We start from the raw sequence: 20,434 nt of genomic DNA on the forward strand, positions 1-20,434 counted from the left end.
TCTATATATTCAGTGTGAGATCATTAACTCTATATATTCACTATGAGATCATTAACTCTATATATTCAGTATGACATCATTAACTCTATATATTCAGTGTGACATCATTAACTCTATATATTCAGTGATCATTAACTCTATATATTCACTATGACATCATTAGTTAACTCTATATATTCAGTGTGACATCATTAACTCTATATATTCACTATGACATCATTAACTCTATATATTCAGTGTGACATCATTAACTCTATATATTCACTATGACATCATTAACTCTATATATTCACTATGAGATCATTAACTCTATATATTCACTATGACATCATTAACTCTATATATTCAGTATGACATCATTAACTCTATATATTCAGTGTGACATCATTAACTCTATATATTCAGTGATCATTAACTCTATATATTCACTATGACATCATTAACTCTATATATTCAGTATGACATCATTAACTCTATATATTCAGTATGACATCATTAACTCTATATATTCAGTATGACATCATTAACTCTATATATTCAGTGTGACATCATTAACTCTATATATTCAGTGATCATTAACTCTATATATTCACTATGACATCATTAACTCTATATATTCAGTATGAGATCATTAACTCTATATATTCAGTATGACATCATTAACTCTATATATTCAGTGTGACATCATTAACTCTATATATTCAGTGATCACATCATTAACTCTATATATTCACTATGACATCATTAACTCTATATATTCAGTATGACATCATTAACTCTATATATTCAGTGTGACATCATTAACTCTATATATTCACTATGACATCATTAACTCTATATATTCAGTGTGACATCATTAACTCTATATATTCAGTGTGACATCATTAACTCTATATATTCACTATGACATCATTAACTCTATATATTCAGTGTGACATCATTAACTCTATATATTCACTATGACATCATTAACTCTATATATTCACTATGACATCATTAACTCTATATATTCAGTGTGACATCATTAACTCTATATATTCAGTGTGACATCATTAACTCTATATATTCAGTGATCATTAACTCTATATATTCACTATGACATCATTAACTCTATATATTCACTATGACATCATTAACTCTATATATTCAGTGTGAGATCATTAACTCTATATATTCAGTGATCATTAACTCTATATATTCACTATGACATCATTAACTCTATATATTCAGTGTGACATCATTAACTCTATATATTCAGTATGACATCATTAACTCTATATATTCAGTGTGACATCATTAACTCTATATATTCACTATGACATCATTAACTCTATATATTCAGTATGAGATCATTAACTCTATATATTCAGTGTGACATCATTAACTCTATATATTCACTATGACATCATTAACTCTATATATTCAGTATGACATCATTAACTCTATATATTCACTATGACATCATTAACTCTATATATTCACTATGACATCATTAACTCTATATATTCAGTGTGACATCATTAACTCTATATATTCAGTATGAGATCATTCATTAAATGGGTATAAAATACAATGTGTTTTTGTTCTCTGTTCAGTTTATCATCTCATTAGTCGGCACCGTCACTAACATGGTGGACGTCAACGCTGGCCTTTTCAACATTTTATTTATTAAGGTACAAAAATACAAATCTCCTCTCTCTCTTCCCTCCCTCTCTCTCTCTTTCTCTCTCTTCCCCTCCCCTCTCTCTCTTCCTCTCTTTCTCTCTCTTCCCCTCCCTCTCTCTCTCTCTTCCTCCCCTCTCTCTTTCCTCTCTTTCTCTCTCTCTCTCTTCCCCTCCCCTCTCTCTCTTCCTCTCTTTCTCTCTCTTCCCCTCCTCTCTCTCTTCCTCTCTTTCTCTCTCTCTCTCTTCCCTCCCCCTCTCTCTCTTTCCTCTCTCTCTCTCTCTTCCCCTCCCCTCTCTCTCTTCTCTCTTTCTCTCTTTCTCTCTCTCTCCTCCCCTCTCTCTCTTCTTCCCCTCCTCTCTCTCTCTCTTCCCCTCCTCCCTCTCTCTCTTCCCCTCCTCTCTCTCTCTTCCCCTCCTCTCTCTCTGTCTCTTCCCCTCCTCTCTCTCTCTCTTCCCCTCTCTCTCTCTCTCTCTCGCTTTCTCTCCTCTCTCTCTTCCCCTCCCTCTCTCTCTTTCCCCTCTCTCTCTCTCAGGAAAGCGACAGCAGCCCAGTCCCAGACCGGCACCACCAAGTCAACTAAAACATCTACCAAGTCTTCAACGACCGCAACTAAACCGCAAACTGCCGGTACCAAGAACGCACCCAAGGTGTGTGGATCTAATACCAAGTCCAAGGGGAAAAGTCCCCTCGGTCCTCAGCAGGTACGTTTTGGGCTTCTTCTTCTCTAATCTTTACACACAAAAGCACTGGTGTCTCTCCAGGGAGTGTCTGTGAGCTCCAGATCTCTAGACACTAAGGACTTGTAGCGAGCAGGTAGGAGGAGTAAACTAGCCAAAGTCCCAGCAGCCTTTGTCAGAGCGCGTTCAGCGAGGCAATATGCCAGGTCACTGGAGCAGGGCCCAGGAGGTGTTTAGGTCACGCACCGGGGCCAGATCTCTATCTGAAACGTGCCGTATGTTTTCAGTCGTATGGCCCTAAATAAAGTCATATTTGTCCCTGTCATTAGAATTAGAAAAAACGTAATTAGGAAATATGTCTTCGGCTCCACGACATTAAAAACAGAGAAACATGAATTATCGGTGACTCTGAACCTGGGTCTATGGGGTCAGAAACATGAATCACATTATCGGTGACTCTGAACCTGGGTCTATGGGGTCAGAAACATGAATCACATTATCGGTGACTCTGAACCTGGGTCTATGGGGTCAGAAACATGAATCACATTATCGGTGACTCTGAACCTGTATCTATGGGGTCAGAAACAAACTGATCCGTCTTTCTCCCTCTCCTCTTTTCCGTGTTTAGCCTGACATTGTGAATAATCGGTTTGTGAAGATCGAAGGTTTACCAGAAACTGGATACACAGAGGAAGATGTTCTGGCTCTGGTGAAGCCTTACGGATATAAACCTGGACTCTACAACTGTTTCATTCTGCCCAACCAGAGATGGGTAGGTTGGCTGTGTGTTTCATTCTGCCCAATCAGAGATGGGTAGGTTGGCTGTGTGTTTCATTCTGCCCAATCAGAGATGGGTAGGTTGGCTGTGTGTTTCATTCTGCCCAATCAGAGATGGGTAGGTTGGCTGTGTGTTTCATTCTGCCCAATCAGAGATGGCTGTTTGTCTCTCTGTCCCTGTGTGTCTCTCTGTCCCTGTGTGTCTCTCTGTCTCTGTGTCTGTCTCTCTCTCTCTATGTGTATGTCTCTCTCTCTCTGTCTCTGTCTCTCTGTCTCTGTGTGTCTGTCTCTGTCTATGTGTGTCTGTAGGGTTTTCATGGCTCAAAAGGTGGCAGGCTGGAGTTGGAGAGAATTTAGAGGCCCTCAACTTGGCAGTGTTGAGGAATTCTGTCATTTTAAGCCAATTTCTCCATGGAGCTGAAACATTTCAGTTGTTTTAAAGCTAATTTCCATTTGAAAGCTAAAACACATTTTGTCTTGTCTAATGTGGTGTTCTTATCCTCAGACATAATGACAAAATCAAGACGTAGTTGTTGTTGATGCAGTACTATAATGTGGGTGTCTGTTGTTGTTGTTGATGTAGTACTATAATGTGGGTGTCTGTTGTTGTTGATGCAGTACCGTAACGTGGGTGTCTGTTGTTGTTGTTGATGCAGTACTATAATGTGGGTGTTTGTTGTCGTCGTGATAATGAGTGTATTTGACCCAACAGGCCATAATCCGTATGGAGAGAGAACAGAAGAGCTTTGCTATGTTGACCAACTACACAGAGACCCCTCCTAAACTACTAGACTGTCCCCTCACCTTCACGCTGACCCGCCCTGATACAAACCTCCTCCAGGTAACACACACACACACAGACACACACACACACACACCCCCAGTCCAGTCATCATAGCCGTGTGTTGTTTCTGTTTCAGGAGGGTGTGTACACCACTCTGATGGGCCTCACCACTACGGTAAGTTCATAGATTTAACTAGAAAGGTTACGTTGTTGTGTCCCCCAAACCATTTATCTTTACTGCTCTAAGTACGTTGGTAACCAGATTAGAAAAGCATTGAGGCACCTCGGGGGGTTTGTGGTGTATGGCGATGCGTCGAGCGTAAGAACAGCCCTTAGCTGTGGTATATTGGCCATATAGCACACCCCCTTGGGCCTTATGTCTTAATTAGACCTTGCTTTAATAACCTGTTAATAACCCCTTTATAACCTGTTAATAGCCCCTTTATAACATGTTAATAACCCCTTTATACCCTGTTAATAACCCCTTTATAACCTGTTAATAACCCCTTTATAACCTGTTAATAACCCCTTTATACCCTGTTAATAACTCCTTTATAACCTGTTAATAGCCCCTTTATAACATGTTAATAACCCCTTTATAACCTGTTAATAACCCCTTTATAACCTGTTAATAACCCCTTTATAACCTGTTAATAACCCCTTTATAACCTGTTAATAACCCCTTTATAACCTGTTAATAACCCCTTTATACATGTTAATAACCCTTTATAACCTGTTAATAACCCCTTTATACCCTGTTAATAACTCCTTTATAACCTGTTAATAACCCCTTTATACCCTGTTAATAACCCCTTTATAACCTGTTAATAACCCCTTTATAACCTGGTAATAACCCCTTTATAACTTGTTAATAACCCCTTTATAACCTGTTAATAACCCCTTTATAACTTGTTAATAACCCCTTATAACCCTTTATAACGTGTTAATAACCCCTTTATAACCCTTTATAACTTGTTAATAACCTTTATAACCCGTTTATAACCCCTTTATAACTTGTTAATAACCCCTTTATAACCTGTTAATAACCCCTTTATAACTTGTTAATAACTCCTTTGTACCCTGTTAATAACCCCTTTATAACCTGTTAATAACCCCTTTATAACCTGTTAATAACCCCTTTATAACCTGTTAATAACCCCTTTATAACCTGTTAATAACCCCTTTATAACCTGTTAATAACCCCTTTATAACCTGTTAATAACCCCTTTATAACCCCTTTATAACCTGTTAATAACCCCTTTATAACCCTCTATCTAAACAGGATCCAACGTTGAAGGAACGTCTTCTGATTGTCAGTAACGTCCCCGCAGGGACTGCAGCATCCCAGGAGGTTCACGACCTCGTCAAGCGCTTCGGCTCCTACCTCGACTCGCTGTCTCTGATCAACAGGGTAGGGACAGACACCGGGAGGCCTTAGGCAGCTGTTTGAAAGTAGCCTGTTGACTTTTGTTTCCGATGATGAAATCAAGTCGCCCTACCTGGGTTGGAAAGATGGGTATTTCTCAGAATGAGAATGAATTACCCAAAAGAGATGCTGGTTTTCATTATTACCCAATTCCTTTTTATAAATTACTTCTTGTTGTTGTTGCTTCTTCCACGTTTATTAGATAAATGAGTTCTGTTATACTCACAGACATCATTCAAATATTTTTACAAACTTCAGAGTGTTTTCTATCCAATACTAATAATACTATGCATATATTAGCATCTGGGACAGAGTGGGAGGCAGTTTACTCTGGGCACGCTATTCATCCAAAAGTGAAAATGCTGCCCCCTATCCCAAAAAGGTTAAACAGATTAGACAGCTAGCACGTGACTTGGCTAAAACGCTGCTAGCTGTACGTAGTACCACAAACGATGGACAAGTGGACACAGCTCAGAAAGAGACCATAAAGAGACGTATCGCTCATTTAAAATAACTGGATTCGTACCATAAAAGGGCATTTGGGAACGTCGCCCCAAATACATCCACGGTGATATCCAGAGGTGAAGATACGAAAATGAACCGAGCGTTTTGTCACGTACGCCGTTGGTGGGTGCAGTGAAATGTGTTGTTTTACGCGGTCAACCGTAGATGGTACGATACACGTCAAATACCTTCCTTCTTTCTTTCTATATCCGTGATATAGTTAAGCCATATCGCCCTACTTTGATACTCATCAGTGGGGATTTTAGAAATAAGTTGACCAATGCAAAGAAGTGGGTTTAACATCCACAGCTTGAAATAGATTAGTTTAGTTCAATCACATCATTTAACACAACACAGAATACCACAACAACAACAGTACGTTTCCCTTGACAAACAAGCCGGTTATTATTGCCAGCGCAGTGTGAAACTACACGACAACCGCCGACGACAACCGCTGACGACAGCAACCGCAGAGCGAAACGGGTCTATACCATCGGACAGATTCCTCAGCAGCAGGCGAGTGATAATATGGGAACGAATCTACTGTCGCAGAGAGAATGGATGAAGTGTTGAGTCCCACAGTCCAACTGACTCCCACTCAAAGGATGAAGTGTTGAGTCCCACTGACTCCCACTCAAAGGGTGAAGTGTTGAGTCCCACAGTCCAACTGACTCCCACTCAAAGGATGCAATCTACAGTCCAAGTGGATTCCAGACCGTGGTCAGCGCATCGGCCCGGACACCATCTGCAGTCCAAGTGGAATCCAGACCGTGGTCAGCGCATCGGCCCGGACTCCAAAGGATGCAATCTACAGTCCAAGTGGATTCAAGACCGTGGTCAGCGCATCGGCCCGGACTCCAGTTTGGCGCTGGATTGGAATATGCGCTAAACAGCTAAATTGCACAAAAGACACGTAGAAGAATTAGAAAGCTTATTCAGGGACAGAACTACAGATTTGTACCTTGTCAGCTCAGGGATTCGAACTTGCAACCTTTCGGTTACTAGCCCAACGTTCTAACCACTAGGCTACCCTGCCGCCCCATTATAGTCCACCTGTGGTAAATTCAGTTGATTGGACATGATGATGATGAAGAATAGAAATCCAAACAAGTTTCATTAAACTCTGTTTTTTTGCCACGTAAACAGCCACAAACGATACAATACACCGTGTGATTATAACCAATTAGATCCCTGGAACCAACCACTTTAGGCTTGTAGTGGTACCATGTGATTATAACCAATTAGATCCCTGGAACCAACCACTTTAGGCTTGTTGTGGTACCATGTGATTATAACCAATTAGATCCCTGGAACCAACCACTTTAGGCTTGTAGTGGTACCATGCGATTATAACCAATTAGATCCCTGGAACCAACCACTTTAGGCTTGTAGTGGTACCATGTGATTATAACCAATTAGATCCCTGGAACCAACCACTTTAGGCTTGTACCATGTGATTATAACCAATTAGATCCCTGGAACCAACCACTTTAGGCTTGTAGTGGTACCATGTGATTATAACCAATTAGATCCCTGCAACCAACCACTTTAGGCTTGTAGTGGTACCATGCGATTATAACCAATTAGATCCCTGGAACCAACCACTTTAGGCTTGTAGTGGTACCATGTGATTATAACCAATTAGATCCCTGGAACCAACCACTTTAGGCTTGTACCATGTGATTATAACCAATTAGATCCCTGGAACCAACCACTTTAGGCTTGTTGTGGTACCATGTGATTATAACCAATTAGATCCCTGGAACCAACAACTTTAGGCTTGTTGTGGTACCATGTGATTATAACCAATTAGATCCCTGGAACCAACCACTTTAGGCTTGTAGTGGTACCATGTGATTATAACCAATTAGATCCCTGGAACCAACCACTTTAGGCTTGTACCATGTGATTATAACCAATTAGATCCCTGGAACCAACCACTTTAGGCTTGTACCATGTGATTATAACCAATTAGATCCCTGGAACCAACCACTTTAGGCTTGTACCATGTGATTATAACCAATTAGATCCCTGGAACCAACCACTTTAGGCTTGTAGTGGTACCATGTGATTATAACCAATTAGATCCCTGGAACCAACCACTTTAGGCTTGTAGTGGTACCATGCGATTATAACCAATTAGATCCCTTGAACCAACCACTTTAGGCTTGTAGTGGTACCATGTGTGCATTAGAAGGTATTAGATCCCTGGAACCCATTTTGTTACATTACAGCTTTATTCTGAAATGGATTAAATAAATAAAAAATCCTCTAACAATCTACAATAACCTTGTAATGACACACAATACCCCATAATGACATCACAATAGATCCCATAATGAACCAACCACTTTAGGCTGACACCACAATAACCCATAATGACATCACAATACCCCTGGAACCACATCACAATTAATGACACCACAATAACCCATAATGACATCACAATACCCCATAATGACATCACAATACCCCATAATGACATTGTCACATTTTATAATGACATTAACAGACTTTATTCCAAATGGATTAAATAAATAAAAACCCACAATGACATCACAATAACCCATAATGACATCACAATACCCCATAATGACATCACAATAACCCATAATGACATCACAATACCCCATAATGACATCACAATACCCCATAATGACATCACAATACCCCATAATGACACCACAATAACCCATAATGACACCACAATAACCCATAATGACATCACAATAACCCATAATGAAAAAGTAAAAACATATTTTTAGAAATGTTTGCTAATTTATTGAAACGTAAAAAACAGACATTATTTACATAAGTGTTCAGACCCTTTGCTATGAGACTTGAAATTGAGCTCAGGTGCATCCTGTTTCCATTGATCATCCTTGATGTTTCTCCAACTTGATTGGAGTCCACCTGTGGTAAATTCAATTGATTTGGAAAGGCACACACCTGTCTATATAAGGTCCCACAGTTGACAGTGAAAGTCAGAGCAAAAACCAAGCCATGTGGTCGAAGGAAGTGTCTGTAGAGCTCCGAGACAGGATTGTGTCGAGGCACAGATCTGGAGAAGGTTAAGATAAAATGTCTGCAGTATTGAAGGTCCCCATGAACACAGTGGCCTCAATCATTCTTAAATGGAAGAAGTTTGGAACCACCAAGACTCTTCCTTGAGCAATCGGGGGAGAAGGGCCTTGGTCAGGGAGGAGACCAGTCAAACTGAGCAATCGGGAGGTGACCAAGAACCTGATGGTCACTCTGACAGAGCTCCAGAGTTCCTCTGTGGAGATGGGAGAACCTTCCAGAAGGACAACCGTCTCTGCAGCACTCCACCAATCAGGCCTTAATGGTAGAGTGGCCAGACAGAAGCCACTCCTCAGGAAAAGGCACATGACAGCCTGCTTGGAGTTTGCCAAAAGGCTCCTAAAAACTCTCAGACCATGAGAAACAAGATTCCCTGGTCTGATGAAACCAATATTGAACTCTTTGGCCTGAATGCCAAGTGTCACGTCTGGAGGAAACCTGGCACAATCCCTACGGTGAAGCATGGTGGTGGCAACATCATGCTGTTGTGGGGATGTTTTTCAGCAGTAGGGACTGGGAGACTAGTCAGGGTCGAGGCAAAGATGAACGGAGCAAAGTACAGAGAGATCCTTGATGAAAACCTGTTCCAGAGCGCTCCGGACCTCACAGTGGGGCGAAGGTTCACCTTCCAACAGGACAACGACTCAAAACACACAGCCAAGACAATGAAGGAGTGGCTTTGGGACAAGTCTCTGAATGTCCTTGAGGGGACCCGCCAGAGCCCGGACTTGAACCCGATCGAACATCTCTGGAGAGACCTGAAAATAGCTGTGCAGCGACGCTCCCCATCCAACCTGACCGAGCTTGAGTGGATCTGCAGAGAAGAAATGGAGAAACTCCCCAAATACAGGTGTGCCAAGCTTGTAGCGTCATACCCAAGAAGACTCTAGGATGTAATCGTTGCCAAAGGTGCTTCAACAAAGTACTGAGTAAAGGGTCTGAATACTAATGTAAATATGAAATTTCATTTATTTCTATTTTTTTTTGTAAATTAGCAACAACAAAATTCTGTTTTTTGCTTTGTCGTTATGGGGTATCGTTTGTAGATTGATGTTGGGAAAAAACAATCATTTTTATAATAAGGCTGTATAATAATAATATAATAATATCTATAATATAATAATAATAACAAAACAAAATGTGTTAAAAAATCAAGGGGTCCGAATGCTTTCTCCGTGTAACCAATTAGGACCCTGGAACCTCCGACTGCATTTTTTAAAACATTTCTGATTCGTCAGGAGACGACACAGATAACAAATCAGATGAATTGGTTTGTTTAATATATATGTTTCTCTCTCTGTCTCAGATCTATTTTGAGATGGAATCGTCGTCGGTGGCGATGACCGTGTGTCTTCATTTCCAGAAGTCCCCCAGTGTAGTTCAGAACAACCCTCTGAAGTTCAGCTTGCTGGTCAAGGATAAACCAGCACCGCAGCCCCCAGCCCAGAAGACATCTGTTGTCAGGTAAATATCTTAACTCAACCTTTTCATTAACTTCCTAGATTTGATCTGTCAGTCCATCCAATCCAATCATTGTATTAACGTCCTGTTTTCTAAGGGCGTAGGATACAATTAGAGTCCATTGTTTTTCCTTGTCAGGGAACAACTCCTGTCCCATGTGTTCCTCTGGAGACCTTTCAGACTGATCTGGGCATGTAAACATCACTTATTTTATAATTTACGTGTTTGTTATTTCAGCACCAAAGCCAAGAAGAAACCAATCAAAGGCAAGAAGCCTGTAGCTAAAGATGTCACAACCCCAGTTAAACCTGTTACTTCCACTACTACCAGCACCAATGCTACAGTCTCATCCTCTCAGCCTGTTGCTGTGGCGACCAAGCAACCGGGTGACGACGTCATTGTCGCGGAGGTCAAGCAACCAGGAAGTGACGTCGTGGTGATGAATTCCGACGGAAAGGCAACGGTGGCGGAGTCTGGAGGGAAAGAGGGTGGGATTTCCTCGACTAAAGATGGGAAGAAGAAGAACGCTCATCCTCCCAAAGAGGATGGAGGGATGAAAACTGAGGAGGAGGCAAACGGAAACAAGGAAGACACTGCGACCGTCGTCGTTTCCGCCTCGTTACCTACGGTCGCCGTGTCCGCTCCTGAGGAAGAGGTCGCCATGGAAACCCAGAGCACCGACGGCGTTGCCTCGACCAATGAGGTTGCAGCAGGACCCGAACAGGTTCTAGCTGCGGTCCCACAACAGGGCAGTGATGTCATTGCGTTGGCTAGTGAAACCGTGACGACTGTGGCCACAACAGAACCTCGTCTGATCTCCGCTGTGGAGGGAGCTGATAACGTGGCCAATCCCGTCGACTCTGACACCGTTGCTGCCTTGGTACCGGCACAAACACCGGCTCCTGTCCCGGTAGAGTTAAATGTTGAAGACAAACCTCAGGACTTTCCTCCGGTCACCGAGGAGATCCTCAAGGCCCTGGAGGCAGCGGTGCACCAACACCGTATGGGGAGACTGGCGGAGGAACAGGCGAAACAGGAACACAACCAGGGAGAGGGGATCCAGGCCAAGCCTCTACCCAACCAGGAGAGCCCTGCAGCTGGGGAGACGGCGGAGAGAAAGACCCCGGCTGAGTCAGAAGAGAAGACTGGGGAGAAAGAGACGGCGAAGAAAGAGGAGCCGCGACCAGAGAAGAAGACACAGCCGGACAAGAAGACCACCGACACGAAGAAGACACCTTCAGGATCTGGCCAACCAGACCACAAGAATGTACGTATCATAATAATAATGTGAATTTAAGGGACAGATATCATTTCAACCTTGACAGATTTGAATCAGTCTGACAGATTTGAATCACTGACAGTCTGATTCATTGCACCTTAGTGTAACCGGTGTGAAATGGCTAGCTAGTTAGCGGTGGTGCGCGCTAATAGCGTTTCAGTCGGTGACGTCACTCGCTCTGAGACTTGGAGTAGTTGTTCCCCTCTGCAAGGGCTGCGGCTTTTGGGGAGCGATGGGAAACGATGCGTCCAGGGTGGCTGCTTCGAGGGAGCCCATGTAGGGGCGAGGAGAGGGATGGAAGCAATACTGTTACCTTAGCTTCTGCTAATATTTGAATGTATGTATTGTACTCTAATGACTGAGGCAACTCATTATATGTTTAAATGTCTAATAAAATGAATTCATCCAGGGGAAGACCGAGGCTTCCGGAGGGAGAGGCCGGCGCCTCTCCCCAGAAAGGAGAGACTCTTCAAGGCATAGAAGCAGCCGTGCTCCTTCCGAGGAGGAGCAGGATCCTTCGACGTCTAGACAGGGTAACTCCTCTAGCTCCTCTTCTGGCTCTCGCAGGAGCAGCAGACCCGACGGCAGCCCCGCCAAGAAGAAGGGGAGGAAAGAAGAGGAAGAGGAGAGGAGCAAGGTAGGAGAAGAAGAAAAGCAAGGCGTGATGCTGAATGACAATTCTATATTTTTTATGATTTGATTCTATTTCTGAGCGAGAAATGATCCTGGTAAATGTTTCTGTTGGTTCCACAGAGCCTCGGTAGCAGCAGTAAAACGACCCTCTCCTCTAGGAGCAGGTCTAAAGACACGGTGAGCCGACGATGCTTTCCAAACGCCAACATTTCTTTAAAATGCCACATCCTGTACAGAATCTATAACCGCTACAGTCTGTTGTAGCAAACTCTCATACATCTGATTTCAAACTACAGAACTGATTTCAAACTACATCTGATTTCAAACTACAGCACTTCTGTTGAACTTGTGGAAGATTTAATTTGATTTTGATGAATTAATTATTTGCATTCATCTCTGTCTCTCTTTACCTCAGGCTAGTTGCTACGCTGGAGATGAGTTTACGTCTGACGTCATCCCCGATGAAGCCAACTCCTTCGATCTGGACCAGTTCAACATGGACCAGTTTGTTACTGTGGATGAGGTGCAAGGGGATGAGGCTGAGAACACCAACCCACCGCAGTCATCCTCATCTCCGTCGCACAAGACCCAAGATAAGGCCTCGGAAAGGTCAAAACGATCGTCCAAACGCAAGAGGGGTACCCCAGATACCCCATCTCCGAAATCTAGCCTGGAGCACAAGGAGACACCCACGTCCTCCTCCTCTACCCCCCCTGCTCAGAAGACTCCACGAAAAGCCGCAGCAAAAAAGGCAGCAGCTAAACCTCAACCACCTGCCACCTCTGGACGCAAGACCAGGTCATCAGCGGCTGTTGTTGTAGCAACCGAAGCCGCAGAAACCCAGGAAGCTGCCGACGACAACACCAGCATAGCCGATACAGAGGCGGAGCCTGTTCCCTTGGAGACTCGGTCTCAGTCGGAAGAGGAAGTCGTAGTGGTCACTAAGGGATGTGACACGGATGATGTAGTACCGTCATCCCACCACAAGATGTCAGTATTGGACACTGCAGTGACCGACAACAAGGAAGAGAAAAGTGCTGTGTCAGAAAGCGATATGGAGACTACCGCTGAAAAATCTCCAGAGATAGAGGGGAGCGAGGAGACGACCCAGGCTGAAAAAGGTTCCTCGAATCTGGGTACCGAGGCTCAGAATGGAGCCTGTCCCCTGGAGCTTGGTCTGACCCATCCTTCTGCCTCAGCCAAGGAGCGAAACCTTCAGAAGGCCCTGCAACTACAAGAGGTGGAGACGGTGTCGGGTCACCAGGTGCCCCAATCACTTATTGATAAAGTACCAGATGATGATGATGGTGATTTCCAGATACTCGACGAAGCTGTGGATGATGACACACCTAGAGACGGAGAAGAGGGCAGTCAAGACACTCAAGAACAGTCTGGATCTCTATCTCTGGGTTACCAGGCGCCTGCAGCCTCCGAATCTACAGGTTCCCAGGTGCCTCAAGCTACACTAGAGGAACACGAAGAGATCTCCAACGACGAAGAATCTGCTTTCCAGATCCTCGACTCTCTAGAAGACACTGAAGACAACATGGCCGACTCCTCTCTCACAGGCCAAGGAGGCCGAAGAGATTCTCTACCCAGAGAGATGGAGGGGTTCCAGATACTAGATTCAGTCGACGATCAGACGGAAACGACCCAAGTTCTGGACAACCATACGACTGACTCTAAATGTCAGGGGGGCTCCAAGCCTCTAAAGGGGGGTAAGAAGACACCCCAAAAGAAGGGGAAGAAGGAGATTAAGAAGGTATCCAAAACTCAAGAGGGACCAAGACCCCAACAGGAGAGTCCGAGGGGGGTACCCCAAAAAAGAGTAACCTTGTCACCTTGGATGAGGTCAGCGAGGAGGAGGAGGATTACCCAGATGACGCCGCCGAAGAGGAAGAACTTATTAAGAAACAAAAACTGGTGAAGGATAAGCAGCGAGAGAAGGACAGAGGGAAGGAGAGAGAGAAAGGGCGGAGGAGGAGTAGAGAGAAGGAACGGACGAGGGAGGAGGAGAGAGAGGAGAGGGTCGGAGTGGATACTGAGGGCTTGGTGACTTTGGATGAGATCGGAGAGGATGACGGAGCGGAGGGGCCTTGCCTGGAGCCACTCCCCTTCAGCCAGGAGGACGAATCAGGAGACACCTTCAACCCAGAGGTCAGGAAATATCTGCTGCTTGCTTTCTCCGCTCTCTGTCGTCTCTCTGTCGTCTCTCTCCTCTCTCTGTCGTCTCCTCTCCTCTCTCTGTCGTCTCTCTCTCCTCTCTGTCGTCTCTCTCTCTCTCTCTGTCGTCTCTCTTCTCTCCTCTCTGTCGTCTCTCTTCTCTCCTCTCTGTCGTCTCTCTTCTCTCCTCTCTGTCGTGTCTCTCTTCTCTCTCTGTCGTCTCTCTCTTCTCTCTCTGTCGTCTCTCTTCTCTCTCTGTCGTCTCTCTCTCCTCTCTGTCGTCTCTCTCTCCTCTCTGTCGTCTCTCTCTCCTCTCTGTCGTCTCTCTCTCCTCTCTGTTATCTCTCTCCTCTCTGTCGTCTCTCTCCTCTCTGTCGTCTCTCTTCTCTCCTCTCTGTCGTCTCTTCTCTCCTCTCTGTCGTCTCTCTCTCCTCTCTGTCGTCTCTCTCTTCTCTCCTCTCTGTCGTCTCTCTTTTCTCTCCTCTCTGTCGTCTCTCTCTTCTCTCTCTGTCGTCTTTGTCCTCTCGGTCGTCTCTCTTCTCTCCTCTCGGTCGTCTCTCTTCTCTCCTCTCTGCGGTCTCTCTTCTCTCCTCTCTGCGGTCTCTCTTCTCTCCTCTCTGCGGTCTCTCTTCTCTCCTCTCTGTCGTCTCTCTTCTCTCTCTGTCGTCTCTCCTCTCTCGGTCGTCTCTCTCCCCCCTCGGTCGTCTCGGTCGTCTCTGTCGTCTCTCTCTGTCGTCTTTCTCCTCTCCCTTTCTCAGTCATACACCCTTTGACCTCTCTCCTATCAGACTCTGGTAACCCTGGATGAGGCTGGAGGTGATGGGGAGGATGATGAGGAGGAAGAGCAGAACAAGAGTCCTGAACCAGCGCAGAACCAGCAAACTGATCACACAGGTCTGTCTGTCAGAGTAGAACAGGGGGGTGTCTGGAGTCTGGACAGAAGGGGGTGGGAGGGTGTATCGGTACAGAATGGCGGAGGGGGTGTATCTTTACAGAATGATGGGGGTATCGGTACAGAATGGGCGGGGGTGTATCGGTACAGAATGGGGGGGGTCGGTACAGAATGGTGGGGGGTATATCGGTACAGAATGGGGGGTGTATCGGTAAAGAATGGGGGGGTGTATCGGTACAGAATGGGCGGGGTGTATCGGTACAGAATGGGCAGGGGGTGTATCGGTAAAGAATTGGGGGTGTATCGGTACAGAATTGGGGGGGTGTATCGGTACAGAATTGGGAGGGGTGGGTGTATCGGTACAGAATGGTGGGGGGTATCGGTACAGAATTGGGGGGGGGGGGTATCGGTACAGAATGGGGGCTATCGGTACAGAATTGGGGGTGTATCGTTACAGAATTGGGGGTGTATCGTTACAGAATTGGGGGTGTGTGTATCGGTACAGAATTGGGGGTGTGTGTATCGGTACAGAATTGGGGGGTGTATCGGGACAGAGGGGGAGAGGGTTTATCGGGACAGAAGGGGGAAGTGTGTATCGGTACAGAATTGTGGGGGTGTATCGGTACAGAATGGGAGGGGGTTTCGGTACAGAATGGGGGGGGTATCGGTACAGAATGAATTGGGGGGGGGTATCGGGACAGAAGGGGAGGGGGTGTATCGAGACAGAAGGGGAGGGGGTTGTATCAAGACAGAGGGGGGGTGTATCGGGACAGAAGGGGAGGAGTCCTCTCGTCCTCTAAACCATTTCTCTCCTCTAGCTGATGCTACAGGGTCTCCTGGTGCAGAGGACGACGGCAGGGGCATGGAGGAAATCAGGAGAATGGACTTTGTGACCGTGGATGAAGTGGGAGAGGAGGAGGAGGAGGAGGAGGCTGTTACCACAAGGAGAGGAGCCAGGGGGAGGAAGAGGGCCCGACAGACCTCTGGTAAGATAGAGGGACACACACACACACTCACACTCAGAGACACACACACACACACTCAGAGACACACACACACACTCGGAGACACACACACTCACACTCACACTCAGGGACACACACACTCACACTCAGAGACACACACACACACACTCGGAGACACACACACACACTCGGAGACACACACACACACACACTCGGAGACACACACACACACACACTCGGAGACACACACACACACACACTCGGAGACACACACACACACTCGGAGACACACACACACACACTCGGAGACACACACACACACTCGGAGACACACACACACACTCGGAGACACACACACACACACTCGGAGACACACACACACACTCGGAGACACACACACACACAGAGACACACACACTCAGAGACACACACAGAGACACACACACTCAGAGACACACAGAGACACACACACACTCGGAGACACACAGAGACATAAACACACTCTGAGACACACACACACTCTGAGACACACAGAGACACACACACACTCTGAGACACACAGAGACACACACACACTCTGAGACACACAGAGACATACACACACTCGGAGACACACACACACTCGGAGACACACACTCAGAGACACACAGAGACACACACACACTCAGAGACACACAGAGACACACACACACTCGGAGACACACACTCAGAGACACACAGAGACATACACACACTCGGAGACACACAGAGACACACACACTCAGAGACACACAGAGACACACACACACTCGGAGACACACACTCAGAGACACACAGAGACATACACACACTCAGAGACACACAGAGACATACACACACTCGGAGACACACAGAGACATACACACACTCAGAGACACACAGAGACACACACACACTCGGAGACACACACTCAGAGACACACACACACTCAGAGACACACAGAGACACACACACTCAGAGACACACAGAGACATACACACACTCAGAGACACACAGAGACACACACACACTCAGAGACACACAGAGACACACACACTCAGACACACAGAGACATACACACACTCAGAGACACACAGAGACACACACACACTCGGAGACACACACTCAGAGACACACAGAGACACACACACACTCAGAGACACACAGAGACACACACACTCAGAGACACACAGAGACACACACACTCAGAGACACACAGAGACATACACACACTCAGAGACACACAGAGACATACACACACTCAGAGACACACAGAGACACACACACACTCGGAGACACACACTCAGAGACACACAGAGACACACACACACTCAGAGACACACAGAGACACACACACTCAGAGACACACAGAGACATACACACACTCAGAGACACACAGAGACACACACACACTCGGAGACACACAGAGACACACACACACTCGGAGACACACAGAGACATACACACACTCTGAGACACACACACACTCTGAGACACACAGACATACACACACTCTGAGACACACAGAGACACACACACACTCTGAGACACACAGAGACATACACACACTCAGAGACACACACACACTCGGAGACACACACTCAGAGACACACAGAGACACACACACACTCGGAGACACACACTCAGAGACACACAGAGACACACACACACTCGGAGACACACACTCAGAGACACACAGAGACACACACACACAGAGACACACACACACTCAGAGACACACAGAGACACACACACACTCTGAGACACACAGAGACACACACACACTCTGAGACACACGGAGACATACACACACTCTGAGACACACAGAGACACACACACACTCTGAGACACACAGAGACACACACACACTCGGAGACACACACACACTCGGAGACACACACTCAGAGACACACAGAGACACACACACACTCGGAGACACACACACTCAGAGACACACAGAGACATACACACACTCGGAGACACACAGAGACACACACACTCAGAGACACACAGAGACACACACACACTCGGAGACACACACTCAGAGACACACAGAGACATACACACACTCGGAGACACACAGAGACATACACACACTCAGAGACACACAGAGACATACACACACTCGGAGACACACAGAGACATACACACACTCAGAGACACACAGAGACACACACACACTCGGAGACACACACTCAGAGACACACAGAGACACACACACTCAGAGACACACAGAGACATACACACACTCAGAGACACACAGAGACATACACACACTCAGAGACACACAGAGACACACACACACTCAGAGACACACACTCAGAGACACACAGAGACACACACACTCAGAGACACACAGAGACATACACACACTCAGAGACACACAGAGACATACACACACTCAGAGACACACAGAGACATACACACACTCAGAGACACACAGAGACACACACACACTCAGAGACACACACTCAGAGACACACAGAGACACACACACACTCAGAGACACACAGAGACACACACACTCAGAGACACACAGAGACATACACACACTCAGAGACACACAGAGACACACACACACTCGGAGACACACACTCAGAGACACACAGAGACACACACACACTCAGAGACACACAGAGACACACACACTCAGAGACACACAGAGACACACACACTCGGAGACACACACTCAGAGACACACAGAGACACACACACACTCAGAGACACACAGAGACACACACACTCAGAGACACACAGAGACACACACACACTCAGAGACACACAGAGACACACACACACTCAGAGACACACAGAGACACACACACACTCGGAGACACACAGAGACACACACACACTCGGAGACACACACACACTCGGAGACACACACACACACAGAGACACACACACACAGAGACACACACACACTCAGAGACACACAGAGACACACACACACTCGGAGACACACACTCAGAGACACACACACACTCGGAGACACACACTCAGAGACACACAGAGACACACACACACACTCGGAGACACACACACTCGGAGACACACACTCAGAGACACACACACACTCGGAGACACACACTCAGAGACACACAGAGACACACACAGACTCAGAGACACACAGAGACACACACACTCAGAGACACACAGAGACATACACACACTCAGAGACACACACTCAGAGACACACACTCAGAGACACACAGAGACACACACACACTCAGAGACACACTCGGAGACACTCAGAGAAACACACTCAGAGACACACACTCAGAGACACAGAGACAGGATTTGAGTTATAATGTTGCAGCTGTATTTCTCCATCTTCTCTCATCACAGCCAGGAAACCAGTGAAGGTGAAGAAGGTGAGAGTTACAGAAGAGGAAGAGGAGGAGCCTCGGGCAGATACGACTCCTCCCACTGACACAGCTTCCGTTGACGCTCCCTCCTCATTGCTCCAAGTCGCTGTGACCTCAGAGGTGGACGCCCAACCAGCTGCCTCGGTCCCAGACCTCCAGGAGAAAGAGAGGAAGGCTGATACCCCGGCAGACCAACCCAGCCTGGAGGCCTCCTCAGCAGGGCAGGAGAGGCAGACGGACCCCCCTGAGAACCAGAGTCTGGAGGGGAAACAGGAGACAACAGATATCAGTGTTGGAAAAGCTTGGACGGACTCCACGACACCACAAGGTAGAGAGAGAACCACATGTTGTTCAGTAGTTCATGAGACACCAGCCTCGTAGCGTCACTGAGGTGTCACATTCCCGTGGAGAAGTTTTATTTTTGAAACGTATGTGTCATCTTTTTCAAATGTGACCACAGACTGAGTCATTTTTCCTTGGCTGGTATCTGTATTCCAGGCGGTGTGAATATCAGGTCGTCCCTGGATGTTCCTAATGGTGGTCATGGAGACGTGTGTTTGATAGGAACATAATGACATGATATCTGGACTCTGTTCTTGCTGCCAAATTAATCTGTTTTCTCCCTTCGCCTTTGTTCTTCCTGACTCCTCTCTCTCTCTCTCCACATCTCTCTCCCTCTCTCTCTCTCTCTCTCCACATCTCTCTCTCTCTCCACATCTCTCTCTCTCTCTCTCTCTCTCCACATCTCTCTCTCTCTCTCCA

At 46.0% G+C, this 20,434-nt stretch overlaps 1 protein-coding gene across 1 annotated transcript in view; it reads left to right on the forward strand.

Annotated features, from left to right (window-relative positions):
- Positions 1-20,434, forward strand: part of LOC115126430 (zinc finger protein 638-like) — a 45,804-nt gene that overhangs the window by 22,170 nt on the left and 3,200 nt on the right. Inside the window, 14 exon segments of the mRNA XM_065026003.1 lie at positions 2,198-2,366; positions 2,971-3,114; positions 3,832-4,028; positions 4,030-4,078; positions 5,186-5,314; positions 10,221-10,378; positions 10,613-11,642; positions 12,064-12,291; positions 12,408-12,464; positions 12,703-14,065; positions 14,068-14,444; positions 15,239-15,344; positions 16,161-16,328; positions 19,653-20,000. Of these exon segments, the coding sequence (XP_064882075.1) occupies positions 2,198-2,366; positions 2,971-3,114; positions 3,832-4,028; positions 4,030-4,078; positions 5,186-5,314; positions 10,221-10,378; positions 10,613-11,642; positions 12,064-12,291; positions 12,408-12,464; positions 12,703-14,065; positions 14,068-14,444; positions 15,239-15,344; positions 16,161-16,328; positions 19,653-20,000 (4,523 nt within the window).

This window comes from Oncorhynchus nerka, linkage group LG12 (genome assembly GCF_034236695.1).
Source record: "Oncorhynchus nerka isolate Pitt River linkage group LG12, Oner_Uvic_2.0, whole genome shotgun sequence".
Taxonomy (NCBI): domain Eukaryota; kingdom Metazoa; phylum Chordata; class Actinopteri; order Salmoniformes; family Salmonidae; genus Oncorhynchus; species Oncorhynchus nerka.